The sequence below is a fragment of the Enoplosus armatus genome, chromosome 7 (genome assembly GCF_043641665.1).
Source record: "Enoplosus armatus isolate fEnoArm2 chromosome 7, fEnoArm2.hap1, whole genome shotgun sequence".
In the NCBI taxonomy this organism is placed as follows: domain Eukaryota; kingdom Metazoa; phylum Chordata; class Actinopteri; order Centrarchiformes; family Enoplosidae; genus Enoplosus; species Enoplosus armatus.
Genome location: NC_092186.1, coordinates 24,651,835 through 24,664,090, shown reverse-complemented (window position 1 = coordinate 24,664,090; position 12,256 = coordinate 24,651,835). Strand labels below are relative to the sequence as shown.

Here is a 12,256-nt window from a genome sequence, read left to right as displayed (position 1 = left end):
AATATTGCCTACTCATTTCATCAGGTTTCATTTCTAAGACATTATTTCTAACACCTGTCACCCAGATGTTAAGCGTCGCTTATTAAAGAACAAGCTGGCACAGGGTCAGCAAAAATTCATTTGATGTCTCATAGGAAAACGGACTATACATTTTGAGGACATCCCTGGCGTGCTGCGCAGATTTTGTCCTTTGGGAGAGGCTTAGTTGTTGTAAGCTGATGAAAGTATTATATATGAAAAAAGGAATTACAACAATAGACTGTTAATCTGAGCGGTAGGTCGCTCTTGAATGATGAATTCACCCAACACAGCCCTAATACTTTTTTTTTTTTTTTTGACATTGGATCCCAATGGTGACGCTACAGCTGTGTCCCAGTTCCATCCCGTAAAGTACGCACTATATATATATGAATCTGCATATGTTTTGGCAGTTAAGGCCACTACAAGAAATGAGTGCAGTTTGTCATACTTACAGAAAGTGATACGGGATGTGCCTCACCAGATATCAACTTTGGAATGCTGCTGGCAAAGTAAAAGTATTTCCCCCCCCGAAAGAAACTTTATTTCAACCCTGTACAGTTACATATTTATTCGTCATTTTATATTTTGCAGCTGTGAATGGGCTCTCCATTTCTGCATGCATTGCTTTGTGGTGTCCATCGTGGTGTCAATCCGCCGGACTGAGAAGAGGTGAGAGCCTAGGACTCCAGTTGAGCGGTATGTTAATAAATGACCTAATAAATGTAGCCTATGGTGTAAAATACGGGGTTCAAAACCAGCAACATAAAAACAAGGCTTTGTATAGCAAATCATTTAAAAGTCAGTCTTTTTACGGCCCTTGCACGTCTGCAGCCACATGTCCTCGTGACCCCTCCCCTCCTTCCCGCTGCCGCTCCACACCCACACCCTGCGTCTGCCTGCGCCCCCCTCTCTCTCCGAGCGGCCATCTCGTGTTTTTCCGGGGGGCCCGCAATCACGTCCTGTCGCTGTGCTCATATTCCTGTGTCGCATTAATTGCCTCCGCGCGGGCGTGTTCTATTATTTACTGATGGCTGTGGCCAAGTCGAAAAAGCACAACAACAACAACAACAACTACCAAAGCACGCTAGAATTCAACACAATACATGCAGGAATTAGGCAACCCACAAAACGTAAAGGTCCCGTGTTGTCGAAGGTGAGATGTCCGTGTCTTGTCTGATCCTGAAAGCAGCTCTAGGTGCTGTATAAACACAATGAAATGAACACAATATGGGACCTTTAAGTATAAATCACAGTCGCGTCAAAATCAGAAAACGTAAGTATAACTGTGAAACAATAAAGGCAGTAAATGGCCACAGTCTCACAAAGTCTCGCACTCGATAATAATCTGGCAAATTTAAAAAGCGTACTGAAGATTTTGAGTATGTAGCATGGAACTGGGACACAGATCCGAATTGTCTACCCCAGGTTCCACGCTGGAAAGGTCCAGGGAGCCACACTGTTTGAGACTCCCTTAATTAAAACGGGGTACCATGCCACAGTTCCCAAAAGTGTTTCAATAGACGTTTGCCTGAAGCACTAAGATAGATTGTTACGTAGCCGGATGACGCCTCGGAGGATCAGAAGCATTTTGTCAGGCTTATATTTTACCGCCGCATGACCCAAGAACCCTACTAATGCACTCTTGGCCTGATGATTTGTTCTCGTTTGTCATCGCAGTAAAGTGCAAGGGTAAACACCGCGCTGAAACACGAGCCCGGCAGGGGTGGAGGAGCTGCATCGGCTGCTGCCATCCACAACCTCCCAGCAGGGAGAGGGCGGACAGGCCTGAGGAGAGATAATTACTGCCTCCCTCATTGATTTGTGTAGATTAATGTGCTTTAAAAAAAAAAAAAAACCATGATTCTATTTTTACTTACTGGTAATGGAACACTGTTTTCAAGTTGTTTTCAAGCATAAATGTCTTGTATGAAATGGTCAAATATGTACTTTCCAATGGCCGACAAACAGGATTTGCTGCATCGATATAATAAGGGACATTGTCACTGAATGTTTCAGAAGCGTTCGTGAGCTCTCATACATAAATGGATGAGTCTACGTGGTCTTACCATGGTAATACTGTACTTGAGCTCCTTTTTTTTTTTTTTTTTTTTTTCCTGTTGTCACCATCTGTGGTGCGAATCGCTTATTGCTGTGGTGTGTCTGCACCCTCCTGGCAGTCAGAGATCACCTGTCAATCAGCGTGGGTGCTACTGTGTGACGTCTCCTTCTCCAGATTTTCCCTGTTGGTGAAGTTTTCTCTCTTTGCAGCTGGCGCCTCTTTTCCTGCTACAGTTCCACTTCTGCTTATTCCGAACAAATGGGGAGCATCAAACTTTGCCTATGCAAAAGCACCAGAGTTATTCACAGGTCTCCGAGACTCACCGGACTGCTTTCTACAGGGAGCAGCAGGATGGATCATGCCTGTATTATACAGCATGGTTTCTGAATATTAGAAGAGTAATACATTTTTTTTTACTGTGAAGGCTCTGCACTCTATGTCATATTAGCTTTAAAAATTTAACAGTGATTATGAGGCTATTTAAGGCTCTATGTGCAGCATTTGAAAATGTACTACCTAAAGGTCATAGTTGAGATTTACAAGGGTTTATGGATTTTTAAGGGTTTTCTTTAAGGATTTTGGGATCAAATAAAGTACATCCTCCTTTGGCCCTGATAACAGCTTTCATTCTTTGCAGCCACAAAACAAATGTTTCTGTTCAGGAATGCAAGTAAATAACTGTCATTTGGCATCTCAATCAAAAAATAATAACATGCTTTACTATTTTTTCCTGCGTTTTTGTAAAACCGTAAATTTGACAATTCATGGATAACAACAATAATTATATTTGAGCATTAAAGATATCACTTTGATTGAAGAGCTTGGCGTGCACATACTGGTGGATTAACCATTACAGAGACATCAAATATTTTGGTCATCAGCAATACTGTTCATTTAGGGCAGCGGGGGCAAACACCTTACACTGGGTGGGGGTCTAATACATTTGTTAAGCACTGTATATATATATATATATATATATATATATATATATAGTATAATTTCTCCAATGTTGAGAGACACTATATATAGTGTCTGTATGTGCTTTTGTCCTCTCAACATTGGAGAAATTATACCTGGCCATATTGCATGGCATGAACTATTCCGCTCCAAGTGACCCTTGCTGCCTGTGTGCAGATTATCCATTATATAACAACGGCCAGCTTTCTTTGTAACTGCTCCGTGCGGCTAATGGCCAGAGTGCAATACAAACGGCACTGCACGTCTTCACAGGGCCCTTCAAAGTGCTAACAGGGTCGGATTTGTTTATCTGGGCCCGGGCAGGTTGGATGTCCAGCAGTTCTCCTGCAGTGTGGAGTGTCTCTGTCAAACTTTTATAAATAGATTTGGGCTCAATGCTGGCACCAGCCCATCACTGAGTCCTGGAGTCCTGGCTGGAAACTGCCATATGTCTGAAAGCTTTTGGGAGCTCTGCCTCGGCTGATGAGACGCGGCGGATGTTTGCCCGCGTCCTGTAGAAATGACTGTAAGGGATTTGTGTGGGGAATTAAAGGGTATATTGCCAGACAAAAAACCCCAAAACAGAATAGTAACTATTGAATAAGTGGAGTTGCGGATAACAGGTGATTTAGATTTTGACAATTGTACCCCAAATTATACATACTATACTATAATACCTGAAAATACTATTAATAATACTGCTTTTGTACCAAATGGAGGCCAAAATGTGTTATTACAGCTTTGTCGCCTATGCTAGTTGGTTTAAGAATTTAATGATCTTTATTTTGACTCCAGGCTTGGAGGGAACATTGTAAAATGTTTGTCAATTGTTCGAGTATTCTACAATTTCATATTAATAACATGACTTAGAGGTATAAGTCAGAGGATAAGAGGCTGAGATGGCCATTGTTACTCTGCTAAGCTAGGCTAGTTACCTTTTTAGCAGGACTTGTTTTCAAATCTGTCGGCCCTTTACTGAAACATAACAAATGAATGTTAAATTTAATACGTGAACGTGATTTTGATCATGTTAAGTCAGTGGCTGAGGTGGCAGTTACTCTTTAGCTAGGCTATAGTTACCTTTTAGCAGGGCTGACTTATTCATATCTGTTGGTCTGTTTACATTCGTTCATATTTGTATTGAAATATCATGAGTGAATCAGTCGATGTTGCATGCTAACTCCCCTAGAGGCTACGGCAGTTACTTTTACTCAGCTAAACTAAGCTATTGTTTCCTTTTAGTGAGTTTAGCAGGCTATTTATTCTCGAAAATTACGAAATTACCAAGATGTCAGTTCATAAAAAAATTTAATTTTTCAATTACAGGAGACAGTAGTCGGTAAAGTAAGCGGATTTTAGCTTTTAACCACGGTTATCGCAGCTAGATTTAACTTAACATTAGCTCTCTTGCTTTACAATACCTGCGTACAATTACTGTGGTTTGGCTTAGTTTTAAGATTTGTCTTGTAGTTACTACATAAATGCTATTTTCATGAAAGTTATAGGCCATGTCTATTGGATATTATATACTAGTTTGTTTGTTTTTTACATGGTTAAAAAAAAATCAGATTCTGGTCTCAGTTCTGACCACATATGTGGTTGCTGCATTTTGGCTTTGCGGGCAGCATTGATTATCATACAAAGCCATTTTCTGTGCTTTAAAATGTTTATTTCCCTGCTGTGGATGTGAGCTAATGGTCCTCTAGTTGCAGCAGGTGACATTTATAATTTTCTTTGTCAAATTCAGTTATTCTTCAGCTAAATGGGATTCATCAGTCATGCCCACAGGTTCCAGGCCTGGCAGTTATGGAAAGGTCAAGAGATTTGTCTCAAGAGATTTCCCCCCCCCCCCCCCTTTCTGTTTTCTCAGAAACAGTTAGTTGTGATGTTGAAGCCGAGCCACAGCCTCCACTCCATCACGACCGACATCTCAATCCTTTTCCGCTGCTAGCCTTTTATGCCACGTTTACAGCAGCACAGGTTTTCAATACTGATCGGTCGCTGCTCCTTTCCCCTTCATTCATCACTACCTCCTTCCTGCTATTTTCCTCTGTCTTCCTCATCCTTTCCTCTTTTACAGGCGCCTTGCCACCTGCTTTCCTACACTTCTTCCCTCAATGCTTCTTCCTCTCTCCAGTTGCAGACCAGTCAATCTATCTCTGCCTCAGTGTTTCCTCTCACCTCTTTGAGCCCCTTTCCCAATCCCTTTTCCCTTCCCCCACCCCTCTCTCGTTTTCATCATTTGTTGAAGGGCTGAGTGCGGCCGGATGCTGGTAATCTGGCGCCCTGATTGCATAGGACACGCATGAATGATACCAAACCTTGTTCCCAATATCCTCTTGCTTTGAGTCGTGACTTTAATGATTACTAATGGAGGGTGATGAATACCTGGGACCAGTTGAGTATTTCATGAATTGCACTGTGCTGGAATGACAGGGGCTTTCAGAAAGAAATTGGATTTCCTTGTCTGCCTGTGTGGCGACTACAAGGTTTGGTTTTAATGAAAGACCTAAAAGGCTGGTCAGTGCATTGTTAGTGATACCTGAATATTTTTATGATTTTTATGATTTTTCACTACCAACACGTCTTCATACCTAAACAACAGATTTGCCGATGACTCCCAAGACGACATAAAATGGAAGGTTTGGATATGAGCGTCTGCCAATCAATCATGTGTTATGACGCCAGCTCAAGAATTCTGAAACTGTCGCTTTCAAACCTAACTTCAGGTAACCCAGGCAGCAGATCAGCTAAAAAAAAAAAAATGTTAGGCTAGTTAGTTTCTATAATGTAAAAAAGTGTGAAACCACAATGATATAAGCTCAAACAACAGATGGCACATCCTTGTCTTTGTAGCTCACTCCTGCCTTTCCGCTTTCTGCCGGTTTCGTCATGTCACTTCCTGTATTGCTGAGCCATTAAAACATAACTCAACTGTCATTTGTACCTTATACTTTCACAATCTATTTTGCACCGTCCTAGTAGATGGAGTAGACTGGAGCCTGTGAGCGTACGTCCATGAACAATCTAGATTCTAGTGCAACAGTGAGCGTCTGCTGTACCTCCTTTCTTTGTACAGAGAGAGAGTCTCACGCTGAGTCAAACACTTTCGGGATCACTTTAAGGACTCTTCAAAAGAAAATCCTTGCCACGAGAGACCCGAGGGATGCTGAACGATCATGTCACCGAGTTCAATTTTAAGATGGTTTGCCCACCCTCACACAGCAGAAGCGCTGTTTCGAGATAATGTCTCCCTAAGAATCTCCCTAAACTGTAGATTATAACTGAGGTTGATATGATGGCATAAACCCTTACATGACTGCGCGCAGAGCAACAAATAAAGCTGTTGTTTTCCTCTCCTGTGGCTCCAGCATCAAATAATTCTTCTCGCCGTGCCGTTTATCTGAGATGAACATCTTGATATTCTCTCTCTCTCTCTCTCCACTGTCTTTACCTGTCAGCTTCCTCCTCCCCAAAGACGCTCCTGCTTAGTGATTAGCAGCTTAAAATACACCATTGTGTGAACTTTACCAATTTTACAGCTCCCTACACAAAATCACTCAAGCGTATTGGTGATTAAAGTGAGACTGACAAATGTGTAGTGAAGTCTGTGGGAAAAAAAAAAAAAGTGCAAGAGCTCCTGCTCTCCATTAGTTTATTTAGATTCCCTTGATCTAATATAGGCTATTTAAAGTCATCACTCAATTATATATGCTCTTTTTGTTGGTGGCCCTGAGCACTGGAGTGTGTATTTATTTATTGCCTCCCTCCAAACCAACAAGCACACACACACACACACACACACACTTGCACAGACTGAAAGTTCAGTGCCATGTGGTGTGACGCTGGCAGCCTTTCAAAATCATATGCATTCATTTTTAATTAAAAATCTAAACTTAGGTGTTTTGCTGCAGAATATTTCATATTCCCCCAGGGGACACTGAAGACTTCAATGTTTAATTCATTTCCCATCACTCAGCCTTGAGATTGGTTGTCTTCACATTGTTTCTACCTGACCCGAACTTCTCTGAATGTTTGAGTGATTCATTAAATCATGTTGCACCATTAAAACTTAAAGCTGCAGTACGCAATATTACTTCATTATAATTTTGGTTGAAATAACTACTCGGTTGACCCTTTTTTGTACAGAGTTGCTGTGATTGGCCAGTTTGGTGCTACCTAACCCTGACTGGTTGTTTGATTCAGACCAAATGTGAAATAATATTGCCTACTGCAGCTTTAAGAAATGTCTGAACTGGTAGTGATTTTAGTGATGTGTAAATCGGTTGCTAGGAAACAATTTAGCACCATCAAATCAAAAGCAATCAAATATGTAAACAGAAAGTTACTGTAAACTTGTTAATATTACTTTGTTGTATTTATGTGGGCTTACATAGAGAAATAAGGATTTCAGAGTTGGTATTCAGTTCGCAAAACGAGGGAAATATCCAAGCTAGCATAACCTTCTGTAATTTGAGTTATATTTCATTATTTTTGTGAAACGTAATTTTAACCTACCCAGTTTACATTGTTATTAAACAGCATTTCGATCCGAGTGTCAGGTCAGATATGTTGACCATATGACTTTCTACTCTCCAATCAAAATGGGTAAATATTGGCAAGGTAATATGTCGTTTTTGTTAGTTTAACAGCTAGCTAGTTCAGTTAGCTACGCAACAGTCACACCCCTGTCAGTCACTTCCAATTAATAATTGGTTCATTGATGACTAACTGATTTCTTGACGACAGACTTTTGTAAAACATGAAGATTCCAATGAAAATGACACCAAAGGTGCTTGAATTGATGAGAGGGTCCCATGTAAATCACACACACACACACACACACACACACACACACAACTGCAAACAAAATGAATTCAGTACATTTAATTGTTAATTGATTCATTGCACATTTGCTCAAGTGCAGAGTCATACTCAATGTAAAGCTTTAAAAAATACAATCTCAGTCATCTCTGATGTGATTCTGAGTGCTTTCATGTAGATTTTTTTTTTCAAATAAAATACAGTATATGACAGATAAACCCTCTCTTCAGAGTCGTATTCTTTGATAAATCTGTAAAGTAAACACTGAGAAACAGGGCAGCATAACTGGTCAACATCAAAGATACTTTCATTCATATTTAGGTAGTGTGACTTTCGACATAATGTGCATTTCCCTTTGTCTGTGTAAACACGACGGTGTCTTCACATTTCTTTTTTTTTTTTTTTTTTTTTTTTTGGATTTGTAGAGTGCGACATACTGTACTACCCTTTCAGAGGAGAGCCCTCACGTTAACTGTAAGCCTGAATTTACCACTCTTCTGTTGGCACCTGAATTATCATAAACACCACTCTTGAGCAGCAGCACTGTTTGTGCGTGCGCCGTATATATCGCAGGCTTGTCCTCCAATCTCTTTTAGAAATAGCTCAACAGGTTTACAATACTTAACTTTTTTTCAAATTAAAAAAATAGTTTGGATCATCGACTGTACACAATACCAAAAACAATTGCTTTTCCCCATATAGTGTATAGTGCTGAGTTCAACATGCCTTCCACTGGCTGTAGTTACAGTGCGCCCATCTCCCTTTTTTTTTTTTTGAGGCGGCTGGTCGTCACAGGATGCATCAAGGAGGCCTCTCTCCGTGAAACTTTCGGTGCCTGTACCTGCCGCTCTTTTCCTTGGCAATGTTGATGCAGGCGTTGTGCTTGTTGGTCTGCAGGTGGTTCCAGTACTTGATGAGTTCATTGGGGTGGAACTGATGGGACGTGATCAAGTGGCTGTACTTACAACTGGAGTAAGACACCCGCCAGTGGTTGAAGAGGAACTCGTTGGGAGGGGGCGCTGGGTCGATGCGCAGCTTCGCCAGGCAGATCCCCACGTAAACGTCCTCCAAGTGCAGCCTGCGTATGCTGAGAGAGGCCTGGTAGATCAGCTCGGCCATGTCCCCTGAGAACACGTACCCCGTGCCGGAGCAGAATATCGGGTAGCGCTCGCTTGGGTACAGCTCCGGCGGCATGTACCACTTGCTGTCCTTGTTTCGGTTTGGTGCATAGCCCCTCATCAGGTAGCCGGTGAAGTACCTCTGCTTGGGAGGCAGCTCGGGCTTCAGCAGCTTTTGGATGAGATACTCGGTATTGACAAACATGTCGCTGTCTGTCTTCATAACATAGGAGGCATGTGGGCAATAGGTGGCCACCCAGTTCATGCCCATCAGGGTTTTGATGGTCAGGTTGTAATATGTGTCATGATAGTCCTGCTGGATGATGTCGTGATGAATACGGCTCTCTTCCTCTATGCTGCTCTGGAGGAAGGTGTCTGAGCTCTTCCCTGTGCCGAGCAGGAAAAGACGAACAAACACGAGGCCCAGTGCTATGCTCTCATTCCCCCACGTCTGGCGGATGGCGTTGCGCGCATCGGCCTGTCCGGGTTCTGCAGCGATGAGGAGGATGAGGAAGGGCGTGCTGTCCCTGCACTTGAAGGGTTCGTTCAGGATGTAGCGGTAGGGCTGAGCGCTGAGCCTCCCTCCCACACCCATCTCCTTCTGTAAACTGTTGTTAGTGCTCATGGAGTCCCCAAGCCCCATTACGCCCATCCTGGCTCCTCCTCCGCCCCCTCCTCCTCCTCCCCCTGCCGCCTCCCCCGCTGCTCCATCTGCCTGCTGAGAGCTGAGGTTGAGCAGTGGCTTTGGCGCTACATACCCCGTCTCTCTCCACAGGCTCCTCAGGGAGTTGCTCTGGTTGGCTTCTCCCTTGGGGCTGCGGAAGCCCCTGACGGTGTAGGCCAGTGGGTTTTCCCGGGGCCCACTGCGTCCTGGTAGCCAGTCCTGGTGACTGAAAAATAAGAAGAGGGTGAAGAGCAGAGCCAGTGAGAGGAGGCCTGCCACATGGGTCCGGAAGAGTGAGCGCTTGAAGGTCCAGGTCATCTTGATGGGACAACAGTGCCGCCGTCTCCACTGCATGGTGCAGATCGGGGTCGCAGGAGGCTGCTGCTGCTCGAGAATGGGCGGCGGCGGCGGCGGCGGTCACGTACAGTCACCTCAAACATGTGGTTGCCAACAGTCAGAGGGTTATCTGAGCTGGCAGATGGGTTGGAGTGAGCCTCCGGGTGGAGTCAGGGGAACGTTTGAGCCCCCCGGTGCAGCCTGGAGCAGGTTTAAAAGGGCTCCTGATGGAGCTAGGAAGGTGATGATTCTCTGGCCATGGAGGCTTCTCCCTGGCTCGTCTTTGGCACTGCACACAAACACAAGATCATGCTCTATGTCTCATCTCCTTCAGGATATGATTAGGGTCACCTCCTCTGTGTTTGCTCTCTCTAATCTGCAAAGAGAAACAGAGAAAACAGTGTTGGCACTGGTCCAAAAAGCACCTCCTATTCACTGGCAGGGAGCCACATGTCAATTGTTTGAATTGCAGATGTGTTTTTTTTTTTTTTTTATTCTACTTGTGGGGGACAAACAAGCCTATTTCTTAATCATTTTATTTATGGTTATGTTTTGACACACTCAAATAATAATTCTCAATGAATTTCTTCCAGATGCAAAAGCCCCAATTAGAGCTTTCTGTGGATGCAGTGCCCATTATGGTAAATGGCACTTTTGGTAAACTGACTTAACATCTCAGAGGGGAGAAGCCGAATCAATATGACAGCGTTGTAGCATCTTTGATTGGACAGGGACGTAGGACACAGTGGGCTCTGGGGATGTGGCTTTCTGAGGGGGAAAAAAAAGGGAGATTTAGAGAATACTGTTGCCAGCAGGTCAGTGGCAGAAGGGAAGATTGCTGCTGTAAAAAATGATTGTGCATAGAGTGCATCTGTGTGGTTGGGGGGGGGGGGGGCACATTCCAGATGTGTGCCCAGTTGCTGAGACGCAACATAAGAAATAACAGTAAACACAAATGACTAAATGAGCAAATTGCCCTATTACTCTCCATTAAAAACATTCCCTAGATCATCACAAACTCATCTCGCAGTTAAGACCACCTAAAAGTAGTAAAGAATAGAAACGGCTCTATAAAGTTCACCGTGGAAACTGTGAGCTGGCTGGTCTGGTGCTGGGAGTGGTGAGATGGTGGTTGCCTTGCCTTGCATGTCATTATTCAGCTTAACGCCTGGGGCGGAAGTATAAATTGCAGGTTTGCTCAATGTGGTGCCGGCTAACGCTACGCTGAGGCGCTTGGGCGAGCGAGTGTCATCAGCCCCCCGCCGTGCGTCGCCGGCTAGGGAAAAGATGCATCTGTCAAAATGAGTTTTCAGGGTCCAGCAGGCAGTGGCGCCGAAGCCTGAGCCAGCCTTTTGGCGATAACAGCCTTTACCCGCCGTTCACCTTCCACCTTCGGCTTATCAATGCTGCCTACTGTCTTAATGAGACCACCCAGGCTGCTGACCTTCTACCACAAACGGGCGCAAACGCAGGAAAAATAAAATGCACACGAGCAAAACAACATGCAAACAAGGCAGACCGAAAACGTGACGCGAGCGATTGCATCTGCTGCCCGCAGGGACCTGTGCGCGCCGAGGGAGGCAGGAAGGCGACCACGTACGCGCACGCAGCTTCTCTAACTCACAAAGGCAAACAATCTGCGCGTTGCACGTAATCACACACACACACGGCATTTAGTTGTGCTCACAGACCCACTAACACAAGATCTGACGCAGGCCAGACTTGATGATGACAAAAAAAAACAAACATGCTGCACACTTACATCACTCTTGTGTCTATAGACCCACACAAAAGATGCATGTGCGCGTCACACATAATTATATCCACGCTAGACGCATACATCATCACAGCTGTGCATGTTAGCTTACACACACACACACACACACACACACACCGAGAGAGAAAACAGAATATGTCAGCAGAGACTTGCAGGTTGTGCTGGACTCTAGTGAATATTAATGCAGCAGCAGTGCTGTAGTATTGAATCCATCCTTCTTTCCCGTGGGTTAATTTACTGACTGCCTGCGTTGCCTTTTTGTTCATTTGTTTGCTTGCTTTTTAATAATTTGTGGACAGCAGAACAATTTCGTGCGAAAAAAACCGCTACATGCCACTTCTAGCGCGGGGCCGATTTTCTAAACTTTCCAATTTTCATTTCCTGCTATGTTTGCTCTTTCATCATGACAACTGGCAAGGAACACGATAACCTTTTCAGGCGAGTGTGCTTACCCAGCGCAAGCAATTACAGGAGAATGAGAGGGGCCAGGGCCGGCTTTG

General features: G+C 43.9%; 1 protein-coding gene across 1 annotated transcript; it reads right to left on the bottom strand.

Annotated features, from left to right (window-relative positions):
- Positions 1 to 7,949: 7,949 nt before the first annotated feature.
- Positions 7,950 to 9,997, bottom strand: b3galt2 (UDP-Gal:betaGlcNAc beta 1,3-galactosyltransferase, polypeptide 2). Its single transcript, XM_070909164.1, has one exon. It carries the CDS (start codon positions 9,995 to 9,997, stop codon positions 8,663 to 8,665), a length of 1,335 nt encoding a protein of 444 aa, XP_070765265.1. The 3' UTR covers positions 7,950 to 8,662.
- Positions 9,998 to 12,256: the final 2,259 nt, after the last annotated feature.